At 38.8% G+C, this 25,764-nt stretch overlaps 2 protein-coding genes across 4 annotated transcripts in view; both read right to left on the bottom strand.

Annotated features, from left to right (window-relative positions):
- Positions 1-366: 366 nt before the first annotated feature.
- Positions 367-3,218, bottom strand: fadd (Fas (tnfrsf6)-associated via death domain). The gene is made up of 2 exons (XM_007231830.4): positions 2,648-3,218; positions 367-965 (listed from the first exon to the last, which is right to left on the bottom strand). The coding sequence occupies exons 1-2, from the start codon at positions 2,937-2,939 to the stop codon at positions 685-687; spliced, it is 573 nt and encodes a 190-aa protein (XP_007231892.3). The 5' UTR covers positions 2,940-3,218; the 3' UTR covers positions 367-684.
- A 2,287-nt stretch (positions 3,219-5,505) lies between these two features.
- The window catches only part of ano1a (anoctamin 1, calcium activated chloride channel a), a 70,702-nt gene continuing 50,443 nt past the window's right edge, over positions 5,506-25,764 (bottom strand). For all 3 annotated transcript variants that reach the window (XM_022670034.2, XM_022670033.2, XM_022670032.2), the window contains 11 exons: positions 23,929-24,003; positions 20,407-20,608; positions 19,077-19,188; positions 18,752-18,809; positions 16,590-16,690; positions 15,358-15,500; positions 13,895-14,047; positions 12,440-12,492; positions 11,945-12,129; positions 10,464-10,569; positions 5,506-9,003 (listed from right to left, as the gene is read on the bottom strand). In XM_022670034.2, coding sequence (XP_022525755.2) covers positions 8,788-9,003; positions 10,464-10,569; positions 11,945-12,129; positions 12,440-12,492; positions 13,895-14,047; positions 15,358-15,500; positions 16,590-16,690; positions 18,752-18,809; positions 19,077-19,188; positions 20,407-20,608; positions 23,929-24,003 — 1,404 coding nt within the window. In that variant the 3' untranslated portion in view covers positions 5,506-8,787. The remainder of the gene's footprint in view (positions 9,004-10,463; positions 10,570-11,944; positions 12,130-12,439; positions 12,493-13,894; positions 14,048-15,357; positions 15,501-16,589; positions 16,691-18,751; positions 18,810-19,076; positions 19,189-20,406; positions 20,609-23,928; positions 24,004-25,764) is intronic.

The following is a 25,764-nucleotide window of genomic DNA, read 5'->3' on the forward strand; positions in this document are numbered from 1 at the left end:
ACTGGCTCAGTGTTATGATGACATATAATCATAATAAAGACATAATAAAATGGCCAAAAAAATGAGTGTTTGTACATGAAAGACAAATTGTACAGAACAATGACCAATTTATTTCCTTTGAGTCACAATTTGTTTTGTTTGTCTGCTGAGATGTTTAAAAATGTTCAATGTTCCATAAATATATTCTTATTCAAGTAGTTTTGTAATTGCTTTTTTAAAGCAAGCCAAAATACATTTAGGCTAGTTAATTAATTTAAAACAGTTTTTGGTATTCAGCCTTTTGCAAAATATTTTATTTTGTTTGGTTCAGGCCCAAAGCGTTCATTTTTGGGGCAGGATTTATATTAAGATATGTATAATTTTTGTCAATAAAAAAATAAAAGAGACATTGTGGTAAGTACTACTGATTCACAGCTTGCGTACAGAGCAACGGAGCACAGCACACACATTTATTTGCGTACCTGAGTAAAGCTTTCTTTAGTGTCTCAATGAGTCCCACAGCAAGTCTCTAAAGACAAATCTCCATGTTCCAGAATAATCTGGATCTCAAAGTGCATTGATTTCAGCAGAACAGTTGGGTAAAGAAACTCAATACATCAACTGGAGATGCTTAACACTGGTGGCAAACCCATAACCAGTCTGAGGAATGCCAGGACAGAAAGATGAGAACAGATCTCCCATATTTTAAGATGTGTCGGCATTCTGCAGTGCTTTTACCACCAGATCAGCGGTTAAATTTAGTTTACAGGTCCGGAGAGCCTTGATCAGTTCTTCCACCTTGGCCTGCTCTTTGCGCAGCTTCTTCCACTCCTTGATGACCTCTCGCACCTTCTCCTCCAGGCTGCGTGGGTGTTTCTCCTCTATGCCTTCAAGTTTACCATCACCGATATCCAGTTTGCGTCCATACTGACGCCACTTCTTTCCCAGATGCTCAGCTAGGACATCTGTTGCGATATTGATTTTTGCTGCAACGAAAAGTAAAAAAAACAACAACATGTAATGAAATAAATAGTAAATTTAAATAATTCAAAATGAAGAGCCCATATCATACCAAACTAATACTTATGCTACCACAACAGATCAGACCAAACTAGGCGTGAACTCCACAAGACCTCTGACGGTGTCCTGTGGTATATGACATCAAGAAGTTAGAAGTTACCAGCAGATCACTTTAGTCCTTTGAATTTTGGAGGATCTCTTTCAATCCCTTTCATTGTAAATGCTCGGCTACACTGAAAATTCAAGGGTCATGCTTAATGTTTCTTTAAGTCAAAAACGTGGACTGATTGATTGATCCACATGAAGTATAACACTTTAAGCCGTAAATGTCTTTTGCTAAGTGCGGACCACGCCTAAAGAATTAGAGAAAGAAGAAGGAAAAAGGGGAGGGAACTCAGGGAAATTTGGGCTGGAGTTCTGAACTGCGTGCTTGAAGAAGCGTGCAGTTATATCCCCCCCTTTTTATTGAATAAGAAGTGGAAGAGTAGAAAAAGGGGGTTGTTGGGGAGGAGGTGGGTTGCGAACTTTCGTCACGAGAGGTAGTTAGTTAGGGGAGGTATTTATAGGACGGTTGATTGATACGGGGTGGAGTTAGAACGTAGAGTTCGGGCGTGGTCCTTCTCCCAAACTTTTGTTATTACATAACATCATTTATGTGAATCCATACTTACATTACATACAAAAATATCTTATTACACATACTAAAAAGAAAAAGTAAAAAGGGTCATAGGGCAATGGATCAGCAAGACAACTTTATTTCCCAATTTCAAACAACATAATCCAGTGAAATTAAATTTTATTTGTAAATCGAGGGAGCAGAGTCTGGAGGAAGAGTGGAGAGACACACAGTCCAAACTGCTTGAGGTCTAGTGTGAAGTTTAACCAATCAGTGATGGTTTGGAAAGAAATGTCATCTGCTGGTGTTGATCCACTGTGTTTTATTATCAAGTCTGAAGTCAGTGCAGTTTTGTTTTCCCACAAAATCTTACAGCACTTCATGCTTCCCCCTGCTAACAATCTTTATGCCCACACTGCCTAAAGTAACTTACCAATTGGTCGTATGTAATAATCAAATTTTCTGAGATACTGATTTTTGGGTTTATACCATATACCATATACATTTCATTATATTTGCAATGTACAAATCCTAAAAAAATGAAAACACATTGAATAAGAATAGCTGTGTTCAAACTTTGGACTGGTGCTTAATACTGCGTTCTTTCTGTTCATTTATACACCTGTACTTGTATGTAATGAGACAATACATTTAGTTAATAGTTAAACTAGCCTGGTACCGGTTTTCTGTCAAGTTTTTTTTTTTTTAATAAATCATATTTTGTGCATTAAACAACCAAGCTGTGAATGCAATAATAATATAACAATAATAATAAATACAAGTGTCAATATATAAAAAGCACAAAGCAGTTTGTAATGACTGCCATAACTTTACCATGATACAGTGATTTACACTATCCAAATATAAGTTACTAACTTACATAGACTTCTACTGAGAACGTGCTCTAATATTGTGCTTCTGTTGTATTTTACAGTTAAATAAACACTAGGGAAGCACGATTTGACAAGGTAGCACAACTCGACAGAACACCGGCCTGTTAATTTGGACTCCTGTAATAAAGAGAACACAAACCCAGCTCCTCTCTGTCGGGAACATCGTCGGGAGTGGATCCCTGCTCGTAGTCATCGATGATCTTCAGCAGATCCTGCCGCCCGATATCATTCAGCAGTTTCCTCAGATACTCGGTGCTGTCGGGCCCGATCTCCGTCCTCTGGATCAGCAGCTCGAACAGCTGGATCCCGCTCTCGACCTCCTCGCATTTCTTCTTCCCGATTTTGTGCTCACAGAGGAAAATCAGCTTCAACACGTTATCGCGATTCAGGCTGTCAGACAACTTTAGCAGCATGGCTTTAAACGGGTCCATAGTGTTTATCTTCAGAGGAGCTCTCAGCCCAGCTAAGCTAACGCTAACTATCTAACTTTACCTCCCTCAGCCAGCCTTCCTCTTTCAATTTCACTTTCTCTCCGAGCTCCACAGCCCTCCTGAGTTTAACAGCATCAGCAAGACAGCTCAGTTTCCCTCTCTAAATAAACCTGGAGCAGGTAATCCAGTCTTTTTCACCTTAAAGCTGTTAGTTACGCTAGTTCCTCCACTCCAAAGATATCTAAACTAATATAACTCTGCTTAGCAACTTCCTGCTCTACGCCCCGCCCTCTTTACGCACACATTTAACAGTGATACCATTAGAGGACCGCTAGAGGGAGCCCGCGATTCAGTCCAAAATGAACGGGAGTGATTATTAATAATAATAATAATAATAATAATAATAATAATAATAATAATAATAATAATAATAATAATAATAATAATAATAATAATAATAATATCTATACATTTTTTAAATTATTTTATTTTTTTTGCAACCACCCCCTGCATAAAAAAATGTTTGTTTTTTTGTGAATTGTCACAATTGAACATTACCTGTTAGAGGTAAGGAACACCATTGCACTACATTTTGATAGAATGTACATGTACATAAACCCCCTGTAAAAGTGAAACATACTAATAACATAATTAGTAACAATAAAACAATAAAATAAGGTATCCAAGTAATAGTTGCTTCCCTAAAGAGATGAGTTTTAAGTAAAGATTTAAAAGAATTCAGACTGTCTGCAACAAGGATAAAAGATCAAATTCTAATTCAAAATATGAATTAATCAATTAACCAGGATATTCCTTGAAATTTAGACAGTATAATGATGTATTATGCTAAAAAAGCAAAGAAAAAGCACCTCTATATTTCAGTTTTTCTCCAGTTAACGAGTTTTCTGCAATAAAGCTGCTAACATTACTGCTACTGTGAGCTGATTGATCTTATTGAACTGATGCTTAGTTTAAAAGTTAAGAAATTATATCTGTGATGCTGAAACATTTGACATTATTCTATCCTAATAAAATGTCAATTCTTCAGTATTTTAGTTTTTATTTTTATATTTGATTTTACTAGTAGCCTGTATACATAACTCATTTTTACTAGTAAAACTAAACACAAAACCCAAAACAGCAGCATTTTTACTAGATAATCTAAAAACAACAAAAATAACCCTAATACCAAATACAAGCTAGAACTGAAATTTTACTTGTAAAACTAAAACAAACTAAAATTAACAAGTCAAATAAAACCTTGTTTTTGTATCAGTTTTTACTAGTGCAATAATATAACATTTATTTTTACTAGCAAAAACCTAAACACAAATCAGAAAAAAATCTCAGATAAAATGAACCTCAACCCACTCAGCACTGCACTTTGACCAGTCATGACCTGCATTACAGCAGCCACAACAAGATCTGTAGCATTTTTCCCTCATCAGATTAGATTCAGCTGTTTGGTATGAATACAAATAAAAACTGCGCACACGGTTCATTTCATCATTTACGTATTTCACACAGAAATCTTAGGCAGCTGCTTTTCTTTGCAGTAATGTGTGACTGTTGGTACGGTCAGAGTAACTCCAACACACCACATGATACAAACCCATACAAACCATAAAACACCACATGACTCAGATCACAATCTACACAGGACAGGAAACCACTAATAATAAGCTGTTTTACTTTATTTTTAACCATTGTACAGTAAGAATCTTGTGGTTGTAAGTATATTATTACAATCAAATCTCTGCCACTGTGAAGAAAAGAGCAATTAAAAAGCTTTTCTAGCCATTAACAATGATTTGCATCCAGAAAGAAAAAAAAACTGCTTCAGTTTCCTCTCAGCAGGTGATTTAGTGGGGATTTACCCGCTGAATTTTTTGTTGAATCACCAGGAAACCCCCCTCCTGCTTTCTGATGACTTATCTTGAAGGAACGTTTAATAAACTGCGATGCTCTTAGAGAATTCTTGTTTAAAATAAGAGCAGAGGAGGGTCCGCATGAAAGTGGGGAAGCTTCCTCTTGCTGTGGAGATCTGCGCAGGCGCAGCAGCCATAACAAACTGGAAAAATCACTGGTATAGTAATCAAAGTGTACTACACACTAATACTATAAGTACTTACCTGTTTGATACTAAGCTGCCACTATTGGCACAATCATTATTTGCTGATTGCTTATAGTAATTGTTCAAAACCAAGTAAAAAAAAAATCCAATTCTGACATTGTGATAAATTATGGATATATGAGTATACTTAACTTTAACACTTTTTTCTATACTACATACTCATTGTTGACATTTATAATCAGTATGTAATTAAGAGGTACATTATGTTAATATTTTGGTTAATATTTTGTGTACTAACTTGCCAAACCTACACAATTAAAATTAATTCCACAATTCAGCCTGTGAATCCTGTTAAACTAGTGAAACTAAAGGATACAATGCTATGCTACAGAACATTAATGCACATCCCACTAATCATTAGTTTAGAGTCAGAATATGCCCCATATATGTCACTTAACTTCATAATTTAAAATATAATAAGGACACTAGAGATTTCAGGCATTTCAGGTTCTATGTTTTATTTTCTCTCTGGAAATACAGGAATAGAAGTTTACCACAGTGAACGGTAATAATAGATGAGATAATCAAGCAAAACCAGAGACAGTATCATAGAAAACTGACCTATTCCAAGTTGGTGACGTTTATTTGGGCAGAATGGCAAATGCCATGCAGAGGCTGCGTCCAAAACAGCATGATATAATACTAAATAGTACACCAACGCTAGTAGTACATTCATTATTAGTGTAATAACTAATTACCTAAAGTCTACGGGTTTTGGACGCAGCTGGAATGTCTGTATGTATGGAAGTTGTATTAGAAAATCTAGTAAAGTTAAATGGAAGAGTCGTTTCTTCTGGCTGTAGATCTACATTACATCACATGAACAGAGTAACAGTCTTTATATAGTATTTACACTTAGATTTTATTTTATCCACTGAACTGAGCTAAAACAACCTCTTTGGCTCGGAGAAGGAGGAGTAATATTTTTAGGGACAGGTTCCCAGACAGGAATTAAGCCTAGTCTTAGACTACACAATATTTTGAACAGAAATGATCAATTTAAAATAACATGTTGTATTGATTTATTGCACAGAGATTAAGCCTAGCTGTAGATTGTATTTTACTTTCAAAGAGAAATCTCTTTACACTTTACAATGAGGCTACATTGAATATCAGTACCTACAGCAGAATGTCTCAACTAATTATTAACTGATACCAGATAAGACATTATTATTCATTACTTACTTTTGTCTTGTATTTACAACATTTTTAAGAATTAAAATGTATTAATGTTTCAATAATGTCTTAACTACTATCAATAATTAGTTGAGACTTTACTTAAATATAATGTTATTTGTGACCCTTTTTGTCAAGTACTACCTAAATCTCCATTCAAAATGCTTCATAGTCCAAGACTAGGTTTAATCCCTTATTCGTACAGCGCTAACCTCAGTGTGAAGAGAACATTTATTAAATGGGATAAAATGAAAAAATGAACTGATTTAAGCATCAGATTTAAGTGCAGAATTACATTCCAACAATTCCAACACTTAAAAATAAAAGCCTCACCAACATCATCTTTCCATCCAGATATATCTAGAAAATCTAGAAAATGATGGAATACAGTAACACACATGCAGTGCACCCTTCCAATCCCACAGCTAAAACATTACACACTTCACAAATAGATCATCTAACAAGCAAGACTGGAAGGCGAGGCTTCATTTAAACCCCTCTAACTGGAGGTTGTCCCCATCCAGATTACATTCAGCAGAAAAGCTAAAAAGAGAAGCTAAAGCCACAACAGACAGTTTAGTTCATTTAGTTCATTCAACAGTATTTTAAGGCCTCAAGCTGTGTCCTACGAAACAAACCTCAACATATTCACTGTAATTTCACATCAGACACATTTACATATATCATATTGTATCATATCTGACATATTTTTACATTCATGCTCACAATAAAATCAGTGTTCAGTCCCGTCTAGATTTGCTGCAACTGAAATGTATTTAGCTGTCCAATAAAAAATCTCACTTTTAAAATAAAGTTAATTAAGTTTTTTTTCCTTAAAGAGGAATTGTAACAATTGACCAAAATATTTTTAATTAATCTTAGACTACATAATCACATTGGTGGTAATCTCATGATATCAACAACATAAATAAAACAATTTATTTACTCTAAAAATTTAACCGGCGTCCTCTAATTTTTAAAACGATTATAATTCAATAAAACAATAATTAAAACCTCCTAACAGATATACTATATAGCAGCGGCATCAGACAGCATATTTAGAGGGTGCATCACAATTACGTACTAATTACTAATACTAACTACTTTGTGAGTATGTAAGATGTAATGTACATGAAGTGTAAAAACTGAATATAATCAAATATCCATCATACATACACAGAATGGTCAGTTTTGGAGAGTAGTTATGATGAACACAATGCGATGGATAATAATGTAAGTGTTGCCGCAGCTTTATCCTGTTGGTACAAAAGAGGTTAGTTTATATTACATAATTATTTTGTGTATTAACCTGCCAAACCTGCACTATTAAGATTATTATATAATATATATCTTATCGTATTAGTGAGTAGTATGCAACTGGGAGGCTTACATATTCATTCTATTTAGAGCAACACTATGGAAGAAAATGTTATTTGTGCTTCGAACCACACCCCTAAAGGATACACTTTTCTGGCCAAGCTAAGAGACACAGAACAGTCACGAAATAACAATGCAAATATAATTAATACAGGATTTTACACAATTATGACTCAGGCTGACATAGCAGTGATACTAATGCTTTTCTTCCAATTACAGTCAGTGAAGCATCACAATGGATTTGAAGCTCCTGTTCTAATGTAAAATAATAGCAGTGTTGTTATAATATGTTTGTCTTTTATGTTGATTTTGCAACATATATTAACAATTCTGTCCTGGTTCTGTGGAATCAAGAATATCACATCAAACCACTCTAATAATTTGACTATGCAGAACATTTGACAATATGGATTACCCTTTAACCTAATTCCCAAATTAAACGAGCAGCCAACATTCTGGAATAATTCTGTAGTTTTTACCAGCAAACACAAAATATCACAAATATAAATACCAGTCATCCACCAACACTGTGGCCTGAAGTGTCCTGAAATGTCATTCCCAAAACCAAGCACGATATCTCACAGACTGAAGTGACACTTTCTAAAATATTTATTATGAAATAACGACAAACATTTGCGAACAAAGTTTTGAATATTCATTATTAAGACAGTTTGGACCATTTTTATTTTTCTTAGATTATATTAAAACATCTGATATTTTTCTATTTATGGTTTAAATAAAATCCATATAAAAGCTCTGTCGATCAAAGAAAAAGGAAGCTTTTTCTCTACAAAGAGTTCATATCAACACAAACTACATTAAGATACGTTTTTCTGCTTCGTACACAAACAAAGTAAATAAGACTTTCCTGTCAGCTTTCCGAACCATCAGAACGTCACAATTTGCATATCCATAAAACAACTTCCCTGCATTTAGTTCACGTTCAGTTTAAAGTAACAGACAGAAAAAAATAAACATCAAGCAACAAGCTGTGCTGTGCAAGAAAGATGGCAGTCCTGTAACATCCCCCCGTAACCATAATCTCTAGAATAATCTCCGGCAGCCGGCCCGCCAGCCCGCGGCGGCAGGGAGACACTGGTAGAAGGTTTGGCTGAGGCTCAGTGATGGCACGCTCTGGTGTGGATGGAAGTGGCACTGGGACTAGCGGTTGTTGGTCTGGATCTGCGAGGGGGGGCGGGAGCGGGGCTGCTGGGGGCTCTGGTTGCTCTGTCTCTTGTGTAAAAGCCTCCTGCCCTGCTCCTCTTTCATGAAGAGCTCCACTATCAGGTTCTTCTCCTTGTGGATCTGCACACTGATGTCTTTGGGGATGTCTGGGATCAGCCAGTCCACGAAATCGCTCATCAACATCACCACGTTCTGTACAGAAAAGTGTTATACAGGTGCTGGTCAACGAATTAGAATAATTTGAAATAGTGCAATCATGACCAAAGATTGGTTCACTAAAAAACAGCTTGAAGTTTTGGCATGGCCGGCCAACTCGCCTGACCTCAATGTCATTGAAAACCTTTGGGCCATCGTCAAGCGGAAAATTCGCGACAGAAAGCCTACTACGCTGGACCAACTGAAGCAGAACATCGCCACTGCCTGGGAAGCTGTGAGTGCGGAAACTTGCGACAAGCTGGTCAAATCGATGCCGTGGAGACTTCAGGCAGTCATACAAGCCAAGGGGGCAGCCACAAAATACTGAGAAAGTGATGATTGTAATTATAATAAAAATTATTCTAATTCAATGAAACGGTTTCTCCATTATTCTAATTCAATAAAACAACAGTGTCACAGTTAAATGGCCTAAATGGGCCTTTTGGAAAGCTCAGCTGAGCAAATTGTTTTCCAGGTAACGAGTTCTGTGATTAGTCTAACGAGTAGGACAGGAGCGGTGAACACCTGATTTGCTTTCTGCACAAAAAATGCATTCAAAGAATTTCATGATTGCACTATTTCAAATTATTCTAATTCGTTGACCATCACCTATTTATGGAAAAAATAAAGAGACCACTTTAGTTTCTGAATCAGTTTTTTCTGATTTTGCTATTTATAAGTATATGTTAAAATTAACATTGTTGTTTTATTCTATAAACTACAGACAAGGTTTCTCCCAAATTCCAAATAAAAATATTGTCATTTAGAGCATTTATTTGCAGAAAATGAGAAATGGCTTTCAGAACTCAAATAATTCAGAAATCAATATTTCCCTGTTTTTTAATCACAGTTTTGATGCATCTTGGCATGTTCTCCTCCACCAGTCTTACACACTACTGGATAACTTTATGCCACTCCTGGTGCAAAATGCAAGCTTTGGACTTTTTTATTTACATTGTATTGTTCTTGAGAAATGACACGGACAGACAAAACCCTGTGTGTGGGTTTGTGTAGAGAGTAGTATTGGGTTGGGAATTGGATCTCCGCTGAAAATTATTTCTATAGATGTTAGGAATGTCCTACTTATGAAAATCAACTTTTTACAATTGCTAATTATCACAAAAGTTTGTGAATACACCTGAAACAGCTTGTCTAGTCTGTCAAAGGTGTAAAAAGTATTGACATGTATGTTACTCAGGTAGAATTACACATACTATAGATTATCATACTTCTGTAGAAGTTGAGGAATCAACTTAAGCTTTTTACTCAAGTAAAAAGTAGTATCCTGACATGTCAGTGTATAACAAACATTTTTTGTTAGGGAACCAAAAGTGGTTTGTCTGTGGTTTGTCATTTATTTTTAAGAGTGCACTTAAAAGGAAATGGCTGAATTTAGTATTGTAAAAGAAGTTTAAAAGAGCTTTTATTACAAACATGCTTTCAGGTTTTACACTGACCTGAAACACGATGACAAAGGCCAGCCGGGCAGCCAGAATGTTCCAGAATTCTCTAGACAGTTCATATGGGGTGTCTGACCAGGGAGGGTCTCTGTAGTCCTTGAACCTGAAAATGGAATTCATATTTGTGATGAATTTATGACGATCACAAGTGTATAAATGGATCAGGGCATTCTAACTCTGCTTTCACATCTACCCTGCTTGGCTGGTGTAGACCTTTAAGCTTGGTCTAAACCAAAAGGTGTGAAAGTTGCTATGAACTTTGGTCATTTGCAGTGTGAAAACTCGTTTTTAAAGGGTTTAAACCTTTGGACCAATAAAGGAAGTGGATGCAGGCTATCGCCACTCATTGACCCTTTAAGTTCTGCTCATCTGTTTGGTAGAGCACAGTGGAACTATATCTTATTAAAGACGCTGATAAAATTAACTCAACTTGACTGAACCATTTCTACCAATCAGCAGAGGTGTGTTAGGCTAATAAAATCCATTAGAGGTCGCTGTGTCTTTCAGATGTGGCCATTTAAATTTGCAACCATTTTACACACATGAACTATTAGAGGTTTTGATTAATAGAGCTGTGTACAACATAACTTTGTACAATATACTATATATACATATACAATATATTATTATTTTAGTAGTAGTATTTATGGATTGTGTTCTGATTTAACCACAAATCGTCATCTCAAACTTTTCATAGAAGTGTATAGAACAGTATAGCTGCAACAGACATGCTGGCGACTGTCATATCTGCTGTAACTGTAGATTAATCCTTTTTTTTTCTAGTTTTCTGCCATTTTTCCCTTCCATTTAGCTTGGCTGATTGTCCCACCCATTCAGCTGCTACTTAGCTGTATATCCCCCCACAACACCACAGGGAGGATGCATACTAGCAAATGCCTCCTCTGATACATGTGAAGTCAGCTACCACCTCTTTTTAAACTGCTGCTGATGCAGCATTGCTAAGTAGCATCACAGCGCGTTTAGAGGAAAGCGCAGCACCTCAGTTCCAATACATCAGCTCACAGACGCCTTGTGCTGATCGGCATCACCCTTTGGAGTGATATGATGAGGGGAAAGAGCGCCATCTACACACCCGGAGAGAGAGCAAGGCCAACTGTGCTCTCTCAGGGCTCTGGTAGCTGATGGCAAGCTGCATGACAGGGATTCAAACCAGCGATCTCACAATCATAGTGGCTGTGCTTTAGACTGCTGGACTACTAAAGATCTAAAGATAATCTGTAAGACTCGTTCTGCACAACACCTGGAAAGACAACTTACTGAATTGACAACAATGTACAAGCCAATCAATGTCAAGTATAGGGAGATACAGCCCACTTAGGTAATCACGACAGGATGTAGCAAAGTGCTTTAGTGCTCTAACTAAACTGCAGTGTGAAACCAACTGAAACTATATGTATATAATGTAACAAACACATGATCCTTGCTTCAGACTTTAGTCCAGACACTTTAAGACGCACCTGCAGATGTCCACTCTGTAGCCCAGATGCAGCGGGTCCAGAGGGTCCGTGTTGGGTTGGAAGTCAGTGACGTTGAAGTAGGAGAGGGTGTGGTTGATGAAGCCATGCAGGGTCCCGTCAGGGCTGTACACGTACTGGTACACCAAGCGTGGGATAAAATCCGACGTGAAGGAGATCACGAATGCCTGAGTAGAAAGAGACACCATAATTATATAACAAAAATCTCCTGACTGCGTTGGATAAATATTAATCTATTAATTGGTAGGTTTAAGGTGTGGTTCGTATGCAGGGTGTGGCTTTTAGTTCAGTGAGTTTCGCTGTGCAGTACACGAGGCACCAGAGGCATTTGCTGAAATAAATGGCTTTCACTTTAATGACAGCTTAAAGACCCGTGCAGTTAGTGCACCGTAAAAGTGCCCCGATAGACTGGCTCTGATCAGACATGGGTGTTTGTCACTGAATGAGCTCAGATGTACAGAGAAGTGGAGGACTTACATTCACTATCACGGCCACTTTACTCAGGCCTCTCAGAAGATTGTACCAGATGCCTGAAAAAAGAGACAAAATGAGTTAATAAGAAGGTGATTTGGTGAGCGAAGAGATAATGATAATTATAATTGGCTGGCATCCTATTTCTACTATTCAGGGAATATATTAACAGCCATGCTACATGTATGGCCACTGTGTGGTGCTAAAGTATTGCCATTAAAATAAATATACAACCACCAGTATAGAGTGAACCTGCTTTAAGAATCAGCACCTCATTCCCTACATTATTCATTTAAAGTCTTATTTCATCTCATTAAATTATGTTGGATTTAAGAAAGACAATGTGTTGGTATGTTTTATGTGTGTGTTGAAACAAGTCATTGGTTGAAACACATTAAAAAATGTTACATTTACACATACGTTTACGTTTAAATTGCAATTTGCAAAACTGTATGTTCAAATAAAATGTTAAAATAAAAAGACAAATATGTTTGACTGATGTATAGTAAAATCCTACAACTTTTAGAAATCAAATTTTCTGGAAAGGGCTGAATATACTGCAGATAGAACTATTAATTGCACAATGAGATTGTACTCATAATATTAGCAGAAGGTATTTGCTGGTAAAGTTGATCAGATTTGAATGTTCAACGTCAGGTTGATATCTGCTCACTTATATTATGTTGGCTTTAGACAACTAAGTAAAAATATCTGTATTTTGTTCATTTGATTGCAAATATAGTGCTATTTAAATACAGTAAGCTCACATTTTCTGAGTAATGGTAATCTGGTTGGCTTTAGTCCTTAGTTCTATATTTTATAAATCTTAATTTATCAGAATCTGCAGACTGCTGCATGAAAATGACTGGGTATATGCATTAGTCCACAGTTCTCATGTTGGTGAATCCATAGAACAGTTTAATTCTGAGAACTCTAAATGCATTTAGTGGCAGAAAATTCAAATTTTCATTGGTTTTCCTAACTGAATCACTAATTGAATGGACCACAGGCCACAAACCTCAGACCACAATGCAGTAGGATAGGATAGTGACCATAGAACCACGTTTGGTTACATACAAATTATTTTGAGACTGAAGCTCTTTTATGTTTAGTATATAGAATATATAGAATCATTTTAAAGGGGTTCTACATAGAACAATACAGAAAAAAATATTTGTATGTATGACATAAAAAAGAACAAAAACATTTCTGCATAGATCCACTGACATATCCCTAAATATCACTAAATATCCCTTTTTTATTTACAGTTTGTATTCTGGCATGCCAAAAGTCATGGGACTGCACTATGTAAATTGATCATGAGGTGTTACCTCAGTGTTCTCTTTATAAGTTTTGAGATGATATCTTGTGAGTGAGGTTAAACTCATGGGTGACACTGGGTGCCAGTTGTATGGGTATATAATATTTCTGTCTAAGTTTGGACAGTGTACTGATACTCACCGATATCTTTTGCTCTAGCACCGATAGGCCGCCTGAACTCAGTGACAAACTTCTTGGCGTCAAGGCGGATCTCGATGACGTTGTTCAAAAGTGCAAACAGAGGAGCCAGAGGGAAGGAGGCCACAAACAGTGTCACCATCCCAAACTGGATGACTAGATAGAGAGAAAGTACAAATCAATCAACCATCCAACCAATCGACCAATTAATTAACCAAAGAATTAACCATCCAACCAACTGAATGACCAACCAACTAACTAATCAACCAACCGACTATTCAACCAACCAACTAATCAACCAACCAACCAACCAACCAACCAACCAACCAATCAACCAACCAGTAAACTAACCGAACAATCAGCCAAGTAACCAACCAAGCATCCAAGCATCCAACCATCCATCCATCCATCCATCCATCCAATCCAACAACAAACCAACCAATCATCCGAAAAATTTACCACAACCATCAACCATTTTTGAGAGAAAGACCTCCATGTAAGTGAAAGCAACTAAAACAGCTTAAGGCTTCCGAGTGTGGTTTATCAGAGACATCACATGGTTGGGGCAAGTGGCCAAAACACACTTCAGCACAGGGACAGATCAGTAAATTACTGCGACTTCACAGAGCTCATCATAATGTGGCAGATGAGCCCGGAGGGAAATTCTTTCAGATGGTTTTGTGGTTTCTCATGATCTACCGTTCTGGAGCTGAGCAGTGTGCAGTGTGTGCTGAACGGTGTAGTGTGTGTTTTGTTTGAAGGGAGGGGAGGGCATATGGGCAGTAGCGGAGTGAGGGAGAGGTAGTGTTGGTTAGTGGGAATGAGAGGGAGGGAGGGGCTGAGGGGGCGAGTTATTAATGAATCCACACCAGAACTAAAGCTCATAATCTCGGTGCTACTCTGCCAGGCCCCCTCTGGACCCACAATGCCTCACTCTTAGCAGGAGGCCAGCCTACGCTGTAGCTGAGCGAGAGGAGATGAGAGGGCACTGAGAAATCACACAGCTCGCGCGTTCTGCAGCCCTGTAGCCTTGCTTTCAGAGAGCTGTGATAAAGCAGACAGTGCTCACTGTCTGAGGCTGGATTAGGTACCATCATCCTAATATCCCCTACATCTACAGGCCAACTGAGGACGGCCTCCAGAAGATGATGAGGATGACGTGATTGGATTGGACGTGACTTTAAAGCCTGTGTTCAGTAATCAGCGTTCCAAGGAACGTCGCTCCACTGTGATCCACTGTGCCAAATACAGAGATTCCTAAACACATTACTAACCGCAGATTATGTCAAAATACAGAGGAACGGCAGCTTTAGAAAATACAACTGGACTACAGATGCTCTCGTTTCCTCGTGACTCACGAGTTTTATCTGATCCTGGTTCAGTCTGCCACCATTTTGCAGAGTATTCAGTACTTGTGTGAGTGTGTGAGAGTCTGTGTGTGTGTGTGTAGGCGTGCAGTGACTCACTCATCTCCATATACTCTGGATTCAGGCCAACGTAGGGGTTGAGGAAGTGGTCCTTCTCATGGCTAGCAAGTGTTCTGTAAAACTCCTCTTCCTGTTTGGAGTCCCTCTTTGACTTACGACGCCGAATCAGTTTCTTTAGTTTACTGTAAGACAGGGGTGGACAATATGACAATATGTCATCAGTATATTAAAACTACAGTGTATCAAAATATGGGCTGTCTCTTCATTGGGGTTGCACGATATATCACAACAGCGTCATCATTGCAATGTGTGTCTGTGTAATAGTCCTATCACAGGATTATATACAAACAGAATTTTTTTCAATATCTCATCTTCCATGATATATCTACCATTATATCTGCCCAATATTATTTATTTCACTTATTGGCATTAGTCAATTAAACAAAAATATATAGGAGTTTTCACTATTAAACATTAGTCTGTGATAAATCACAATCATTAGGCTTTTAATAGTGGATATTTAAACGGAAATAAAACAATTAATGTAAGATATAATAATCAAATGATCATTTAAAAACATTATATGACAGGGACACAAAAAGAAACTTTGGCCAAATATGGTAACGACTACAATCTTTTATAAACTATGGCCAATAATAATATCATGATTGTCTCTGAATCATCAACTTTGGAGAACATCTGGTAAAAAAGGTGTTGTAAATATATACTGGTTTAGATAAAAGTTCTTCTGAACTGTGTGTCAGATTCAGATGTAAATACCTAAAAAAAATGTAAATGTTGATATTTTAATGTCAAACCCAAATGTTTTCAGTCTACAGCAGAAATAAAGGGATTGCCGTAACTGTTCCAATACTTTTGGAGGGGACTGTATATGACTTCTGGCAAAAATGCAAAAATTTGTCATCTATCATGTCTTTAAAACTTTAATGTTATTTTTACCATATTTCCCACCCTTACTGTAACACAGTCTGTTTAAACAGTAATCTTATCAGCACTTAAGACATGTTTATTCAACGTTCACAAGAAAAGGCATGATGTAAATATTTATAAGTATTTTGCATGATGCACAAATTATATTTAGCCAGGGAAAACATTAACTCAGGAGTCCCCTCCTTCGGCGTGGGTTGAGACGTACTGTTCTAGTACAGTAAGCTGCTTCTTTGAATGTTTATTTGGAACATTTTTTTGGGAGGTGATTAGCAGCTCCTCCTGTGAGCTGGGAATATGTGTGCTTGAATACATGTACTCACGGAATTCCAATCTCAAACAAGTTGTTCTGGATGAGCTGCTTGCCCAGCATGGTGATGCACAGCTGAATGCAGAGTTCCATCAGACAGCCGGCGTGAGCGCACTATAGCAGGTGCAGCAGAAGAAGAATATGGTTATTCAATACTAACTACATTAGTAATAGCAGTACAAGCCTTACTTTACACGGTTAGGGTGAAGTCAAGCGTGTATGTCGGTTATTTCTCACTTGGAAGAGTGTGTGTAAGAGTGTGTAAGTGTGGGAGGCCCAAATCCCAAGCCCTAATAAGCAAATCAAGCTTTAGTTTTACAAAGGAATATTAGCTAATATGTAGCTAACAGGAGTGTGAATGTTAAAGTCTACTAATTAATTTAACTAGGGATGCCCAGAATATTTGGCAACCAAAATAGTAGTAATATTGGCAGGCCAACACTACACCTCCCCCTCCCTCGATAGCACTTTGTATCAGAGCACTGCTGTACAGCTAACTACAGTAGGAGAGAGCTGGGTCAGAGCCAGCAGCTGAATAAACAAATGGCAGGTTCAATTTCATTTTTATGTTCTCCTCACCCAAATTTATAAAATTAAGCTTTCTCTCTCAATTATCATACCTGTTATCAGTTTATTACCTTTTTAAAACTGTCTGTTTTCCTGCTTAAAAATACAAGCTGTACAGGGCTAGGATAGTAAGTGTAGGTAAGCTAATACAGCTTAGCCTATCTGGTTTATCTGTGTAAATTACACTCACATGTGACTTATGTATCATTATTGAGGTAGAATAGCAGTGCTGAGGTAAAGTTAAGGATAAAATAGCACTGCTGAGGTAAAGATACGAGTAAATTTGCACTGCTGAAGTAGCTAAAGGGTTGATTAGAACAGGACTGCTAAAGTAAATGTACTGTGTTTTTACATGTTTTACAATTTTACTAGTACATAACATTGTAAAATGTTCAATAAATATCTTTTAACTGCAGTTTTTAAATTGTGTACTCATTGAACTTCACATTTGTGGCATTTGGCTGGTGGCCTCAGACAGAAATCCAACTCTATTCTGACACAGGAAAGGCAGTGTTGTTACCCACTTTGCTGTTTCTGACACTGTAAGAAATGCTGTTATCTACAGTTGTGGATTTAGGTATCTTTTCAGAGGAATTTGAAAAGCCAGAGTATGTGGTCCTTATCATCTCCTGCAGACTGCTCCGTTATCTTTGCACGTTTTGGAGCATCCACCAGCAAAGCCTGTATCACTCTGTTGCTTTGTTTCGGAAACAAGTGCTAGATTTTTGCTGTATAATGCCAGAGTGGGAGGGGTTAAGACCAGCCCTCACATGACCGGCACACCAGGAACATCCTTAAACTTTATGGTTTGCACCAAAGAGGGTAGGAAAGGTCAGATTTTGATGTCCGTCATTGCAGTTATTTTGTGTGTTTCTTTTTTGAAGGGCAATCATTTAGCAAAAAATGTTTTTCTTAATTTATTGTACATTATTTTATTTATTTATTTGTGTGATACAGCATTTGTTCAATTAATTTTATTTTTTTTGCAAACAGTAGGGTAACTGTCACATCATGCACACAATATAAATTCTCTTTTTTATGCATATTTATATACTAGAATTTGTTATATAATAGAACCCAATGCTGCTTATTAAGATAATAAGGTTCAAGACCATATATGATTTTGAAGGTTAGAGGAAAAAAACAGTATGCGAAAATAATTGCATGTACCAACATTTTGGCATTATTATCAGTAACAAGAGGGTAAAGGTAGATAAAAAAAATGTATCTTAATTCATGAATTTTACTATTTGGAAGTTTTTCTTTTTTTTAAGATTAATCATCATGTATTTGTGTTTTTCCAAAAATCCTATCAAAAGGTGCTTTTTGTGTGGTGTATTGTTTATCCAGAGCACTGCACAGGCTAAAACTACCACTGATTTTCTATTTAATGGGCAAAAATGTCTTGGTAGATTTTCCTCTATACTTTCCCTCTATTTCTGGCTATATAGTATAACAGGGCAAAGCTAATGAAGCAAACACCACTCACTAAATAAGGGGCAAATTGTGTCAGTTTGATTTTCAATCAAACGTCTCTTTAAGCCTACAAATGTCATCTATGTCCAATTTTTCATGCCACTAGCTACGCTTAAACAACCAAACACATACCTCCTCCATCCGGTAGGACCCTATGACATAGAAATAGTTGCCTGGCCGACCAATGAGCCTGAGGGTAAAGGATAAAAAGAGAAAGAGAGAAAAAGGTCAAGATAGAGTCATTGACCAGCTGCCTCACTAAGTGCCAATTTATATAACAGGGCCTATGGCATAAGAGAACAGTATAAAGAGTCTCTATGGGGGAAACATAATGAGAGAATAACCAGTCTATCCAGCACAGCTCGAAACTGAAAACAGCACAGTATACATGGTCATGACTGTGACAGGAGGGGACAGTTGATAAACGAGAGTGACAGAAAGAAGGAGATGTTCCAACCTGCCCCTGAAGAACGCCAGGTACACAATCGGAGTGAAGGCATTTGCAAACTTCAGGATGAACGCCTTGAAAATCAGCCTCTCCTCAAAACTTTTGTCAGTTTTCGGGACCTCTGAAAAACAGCAAACAAGTTTATTTTAACTTATTTATATGGAACAAACCATCAAGGTCCAAAAGTTGGTTCCAAACCAGTCATACTAATTTTTGTTATTGGTTATCGTATATGGTTTGTATATGGTACGATATTATCAAAAATAGCAATTACTGGGTTCCGAGTGGTCCAGCGGGCTAAACGCTGCCACTATGATTAGGAGATCGCCGGTTTGAATCCTGTTCATGCAGCCTGCCATCGGCTACCAGAAGCCGAGGGAGCACAATTGGCCTTGCTCTCTCTGGGTGGGTAGATGGTGCTCTGTCTTTCCCCACAGGACTCCAAAGGGTGATATTGAGTAAAGGGTGATATCTGAGAGCTAATGTATCAGAACTGAGTTGCTGCGCTTTCCTCCGAGTGCGCTGTGATGCTACTCGGCAATGCTGCATCAGCAACAGTTCAAAAAGAGGCGGTGGCTGAATGACTTCACATGTATCGGAGAAGGCATGTGCTAGTCTTCACCCTCCTGCTGTTGGACCATGACTAGTGATAGGTGAAGTTCTAATGAGTGGGTTGGGTAATTGGCCAGGTAAATTGGTGAGAAAATGGGAAAAAAAAGCAATTACAAAATGTAACTCCCTCCACAAATTTTCCCCCTTTTCTGATGAATTTGGAATCACCGTTCACATGAACTCCTATAACTTGCAATTATCCTGAAACTATGAGGGTGCCACTAATGCAGCATTGCTAGACAACATGCTCAGAGGAAAGCACAGTGCCCCAGCTTTAATACATCAGCCAACAGATGCCTGTAAGGGTCATCATCACTATGGTAGTGTTTAAAGGAAGAGAGTGCCATCTACTCACCCCGAGAGAGCATGGCCAAATATGCTTTCTCGGACTCTGGCTGCTTTCAAATCAAGCAGCATGATACTCAGATCACAGTAACAGTGTATTTGACCACTCGGAATTACCACTTTTGAATATTATTTCTAATATTAATATACATTTCTACAGCTCCAATTGTCACTCGAATGAAACATTTCTGATTTTTTACACCAATATTTACAATTCTACAAAATTGCCTGTGCCAAAATGTTGTAAGTGGTTTGACATTATTAGGACATTAATAACAATTACAAAATTGGACCTGCGATTCCAAATTTATTTTGAGCAGTAGTATTTTTTACTGCTGTGCTTTTCTTTTAAATACCTGGTTTTATCAGAAATAAAACTCACCCATAACAGTAAGCCATCGTGCCACGACTCCATAGATCTCATCCATGATAATGATAATGATGAGGTTGATGACAGCAGCGGTGGTTTTGACCGTGGCCCGGACGTTGGAGCGGAAGGTGGAGGTGGAGCTCATGTGCAGGGCGGTCTTAATAGAGATCCTGTACAAAACCACTCCAAACACGATGGAGAAAGTCACAAAGATCTGTAGAGAACACAGTAACAGGTCAGAATAGGCTGCTTTTTCTGTTTATGAATAACTAAACATTGCTAGCCTTTTTAGCTATGTTTCTGCATTGATAGCATTTGGTTAAAAGTCTTATTCAAAGCAACTTGATAATACAGAGGTGGGCAGATACAGTTTGGGAAAAAATTAAGAGGCCACTTCAGTTTCTGAATCAGTTTCTCTGATTTTGCTATTTATAGGTTTATGTTTGAGTAAAATGAACATTGTTGTTTTATTCTATGAACTACAGACAACATTTTTCCCAAATTCCAAATAAAAATATTGACATTTAGAGCATTTTTGCTGAAAATGAGAAATGGCTGAAATAACAAAAAAGCTTTTAGACCTCAAACTAGATTGCAGTTCCTGCAGAAACTGCGAGTGTGATTGCAGTGCTGGCTGGTATCTGCTAAGGTGTTGCTAGGTGGTTGCTAAGGTGTTGCTAGGTGGTTGCTAAGGTGTTGCTATGGTATCCGGGGTGGTTGCTAAGGTGTTGCTAGGTGGTTGCTAGGTGGTTGCTAAGGTGTTGCTAGGCGGTTGCTAAGGTGTTGCTATGGTATCCGGGGTGGTTGCTAAGGTGTTGCTAGGTGGTTGCTAGGTGGTTGCTAAGGTGTTGCTAGGCGATTGCTAAGGTGTTGCTATGGTATCCGGGGTGGTTGCTAAGGTGTTCCTAGGTGGTTGCTAGGTGGTTGCTAGGGTGTTGCTAGGCGGTTGCTAAGGTGTTGCTATGGTATCCGGGGTGGTTGCTAAGGTGTTGCTAGGTGGTTGCTAGGGTGTTTCTAGGCGGTTGCTAAGGTGTTGCTATGGTATCCGGGGTGGTTGCTAAGGTGTTGCTAGGTGGTTGCTAAGGTGTTGCTAGGCGGTTGCTAAGGTGTTGCTATGGTATCTGGGGTGGTTGCTAAGGTGTTGCTAGGTGGTTGCTAGGTGGTTGCTAGGGTGTTGCTAGGCGGTTGCTAAGGTGTTGCTATGGTATCCGGGGTGGTTGCTAAGGTGTTGCTAGGTGGTTGCTAGGTGGTTGCTAGGGTGTTGCTAGGCGGTTACTAAGGTGTTGCTATGGTATCCGGGGTGGTTGCTAAGGTGTTGCTAGGTGGTTGCTAGGTGGTTGCTAGGGTGTTGCTAGGCGGTTGCTAGGTGGTTGCTAAGGTGTTGCTATGGTATCCGGGGTGGTTGCTAAGGTGTTGCTAGGTGGTTGCTAGGTGGTTGCTAGGGTGTTGCTAGGCGGTTGCTAAGGTGTTGCTATGGTATCCGGGGTGGTTGCTAAGGTGTTGCTAAGTGGTTGGTAGGTGGTTGCTAAGGTGTTGCTAGGCGGTTGCTAAGGTGTTGCTATGGTATCTGGGGTGGTTACTAAGGTGTTGCTAGGTGGTTGCTAGGTGGTTGCTAAGGTGTTGCCAGGCGGTTGCTAAGGTGTTGCTATGGTATCTGGGGTGGTTGCTAAGGTGTTGCTAGGTGGTTGCTAGGTGGTTGCTAGGGTGTTGCTAGGCGGTTGCTAAGGTGTTGCTATGGTATCCGGGATGGTTGCCAAGGTGTTGCTAGGTGGTTGCTAGGTGGTTGCTAGGGTGTTGCTAGGCGGTTGCTAAGGTGTTGCTATGGTATCCGGGGTGGTTGCTATGGTGTTTCTAGGTGGTTGCTAGGTGATTTATATGCATAAATTAGATTAAATGGTGTTTGCACGTTGCTACGCAACGTGCAAATACATCAATCAGCTATGCACGCTAGGTTGCTCTGGCCGTTCGGGGGTGTCCAAACTTTTGACCCGTGGCTCCATTACACACAGTACTGGGGGGCCGGGGTGTCCAAACTTTTGACCCATGGCTCCATTACACACAGTACTGGGGGGGGGCCGGGGTGTCCAAACTTTTGACCTAACGCTGATTTATCCCATAGCTGCTCCATTACACACAGTACTGGAGTTCTAGCTACCTGTCCTTCGATCTAGCTGCCGTCCTCCGATTGGCCCCATTCATTCCAATGGGGCCACTTCGTACGACATTCGTACGAAATCCGTACGTCGTAACTTTTCGTAACGCATATTTTCGGAAAGAGCTCAATAAGTTCTACAGGTCCTCAATTGGTTTCATCTTCGTATTTCAAAAATTGCGACGTCCACGGGCGTGCAAAGTTCTGCCCATTCATTTTCAATGGTCAAAAAAACGCGTACTTACGAAGTTTTTACGAAAAACGTAAGTCCGATCGGAAAGCTGTATACAAGCCCACCATTCCCGATATGGACGCATGTTTTCTCTTTTGAACGAAGTCGATATTTCGAAAACTGCGGCACTAGTTAACCGGACAAAAAACAGGTGGAATAATAATAATAATAATAATAATAATAATAATAATAATAAGAATAAGACTTAAGAAGAACAATACTGTGATTGCATTACTGCAATCACACTAATAATGCAAAGCAAACAAGTTTATATTCATAAATATTTGGTGGAATAACCCTGGTTTTTAGTCACAGTTTTTATGTATTTCTGCATGTTCTCCTCCACCAGACTTACACACTGCTTTTGGATAACTTTATGCCTGCACTCCTGGTGCAAAAATTCAAGCAGTTCAGCTTGAGGTTTTCAATTTGGTAAATTTTAAGCAACTCATCATTTTTAAGTGGTAGCTTATTTTTTTCTAGAGCTGTATATTATTTGAAAAGGATATAAAGAAATAAATAATGCTTAAAGATTTAGAGTGATATGGGCAATATTTATTGAGCTACATATACAGAAGCAGTGTGAACACAAGTTTAAAGCATGTGTAACAGCCTATTCCAACAAGACAATGCTCATCCACGTACTGCTGTTGTCTCAAAGGCTTACCTTTAAGACACAGATACTACACCATGACCAACTGCACTGCGAGACCTATTCCTGATTTAAAATGTGTGGGATGGGGTTTGGTGCGCTATATACACTCTAAACCATCACTATCACAGAAACAGCAGGAACTGTGTGAAAATATTACAGCTGAATGGGATGGATTATTGTAGGACACCATTAGGAACCTCTACAATTCAATGCCTAGATGTTGTGCATGTTGCATTACACGTGCATTACGCATGCATTACACACTACTTCTGCATGTGTAGCTCAATAAATATTGCTTATATCAGTATAAATTGGAATCATTCATTGCTCCTGGTATTTTTTTTTTTTTTATCAGATAGCATTTGCAATCTCACACTTCCTTCTGGGTGTAACTGTTCTTTGGGTAATGAGTGTATATTATATATATGAGCCACAAGCTATCCCACTGGTCACAAGCTAATGAAGCAATAAAATGCATATATCATGCCATCATACCAAAAAGACCATCATGATGAGGATGGTCATGTAAGCTGGCATCCTGTCTGTGCATGTCAGCTTCTTCTTCCTGGGCTATAACAGAAGCACAGCAAGGTGTGAGATCTAAACATCTACTCTGGACACAAATATATTCACACACACACACACACACACATTTAAACACTCTATTCTGGGTGACCTCAGTCGTGGCAGCTCCTGCAGACACAGCCGTCATTGCTCTGACCCGAGGGAGAGCGACCACGGCCCAGTCATGCACATCAAACACGAGCTGCAGGACACGATTCACGATCATGCAGTCACATCTCATCTCAGTATTCAACAAACTGGGTCAACATCTTTTAAATGTATACTAGCCAGTCGAGCAGGGAGCCTCCTGACAATAAAGAAGCTGGCTAGCATAAGAGCCCAGTCATAAAAATGAAAGGATAGCGGGAGAAATTGCTGCGGTGTGAGCCACAACCAATCTACCCCAGCATGGAAATGGAGATAATGGCTGCAGTGAGGAGGAAGATGGTCAAAGCTCATTAAGCTTTTGTTGAGTCAGCTATATTGAGATTTGGTTGAGTATCTGAAGGGATGGTAAAAGCCTGCAGTAGAGAGAGCTGTCTAGACACCTGCGATCAGTTAGAAAAGCTACAGGTAGTGTAACACCATGGGATGCTCCAACTTTTAACATGCTGGACCACTGGTGTAGGAACCGGGGTGGGTAATAGGTGGATTTGTCGCAGAAATAGGTGGATTATGATACCGCAGAAAAATCAGAAATTGTTTCAAAATAAAGTTTAATTTTGAAAGCACGCTAAAATCTGACCCCCGTAATGAATGAAAAGCACCCACTCTAGTGAGCATGTTTCTTTTTTAGCTAACTAAAGCAGTTATCTCCACTTTTATCAAGAAGACGTGGGTGCGCACTGCAGAGAGGGGGTGCTTTTCCTGGTGGGGGTGCAGATTTTGACACAACACCGGCTTTACACACGAGGTCATTGAAAAGATGTATATAATTCAGACATTGCACGCATATTTTTTTTAAGAACAGTAAATGTAATGTGCGGGCGGCACGGTGGCGCAGTGGGTAACACTTCCGCCTCACAGCAAGACGTTCGAATTCCTCCGGGTTCTCCGGTTTCCTCCCACAGTCCAAAGACGGCACGTTCGGGCTAATTGGAACTTGATTGAAATTGCCCCTTAGGTGTGAGTGTGTGAGTGAATGTGTCTGTGTGTCTGTCTGTGTCTGTCTGCCCTGCGATGGATTGGCGGCCTGTCCAGGGTGTGTCCTGCCTTCCGCCCGATGCCAGTAGGGATAGGCTCCAGCCCCCCCCGCGACCCTTAACAGATAAAGCGGTTGACGATGAGTGAGTGAGTGAGTAAGTGAGTAAATGTAATGTGGAGTAACATGTTTAGGTTGTAAAGTCTGGTTGGATTTAACTAATAATAAACAGAAGTACTGAAAAAATGTATTTAGTTTTTTGTGATTAACTGTAATTCCGCAAATGTTGTTCTGAGTCACTATATTTAATTCATTTTAGCAAATGTGTCCCCCCAAATGACAAACCCGCTCCTACGCCTTTGTGCTGGACAATAAGTGTAGAAACAAAGAGATAGTATTAAATGTTACGGCTGATCAATGCTTCATTATAGCTTTCACTGTTACACAACATATAAGATTTTTATTTGAGTCACAATGTCATTGTGCAATGTAATGTCAGAATTGCGTGTCATTTGATGAGGTTTTCATGTGCTTCTACTGCGTCCCATTTCATTTTTAACTTCAGATACAAAAGTGCTGGGTGGTATACTGGTACATCCAATATGCCTGTTTTCATTTCCCTTCTG

The sequence above is a fragment of the Astyanax mexicanus genome, chromosome 16 (genome assembly GCF_023375975.1).
Source record: "Astyanax mexicanus isolate ESR-SI-001 chromosome 16, AstMex3_surface, whole genome shotgun sequence".
NCBI classification, from domain to species: Eukaryota; Metazoa; Chordata; class Actinopteri; order Characiformes; family Acestrorhamphidae; genus Astyanax; species Astyanax mexicanus.

Coding starts and splice junctions, on each gene's coding strand:
- fadd (XM_007231830.4), bottom strand. CDS start 2,939: ATGGACCCGTTTAAAGCCATGCTGCTAAAGTTGTCTGACAGCCTGAAT. Junction 966..2,647: donor TCCCGACAGAGAGGAGCTGG/GTTTGTGTTCTC, acceptor TTTTCGTTGCAG/CAAAAATCAATATCGCAACA.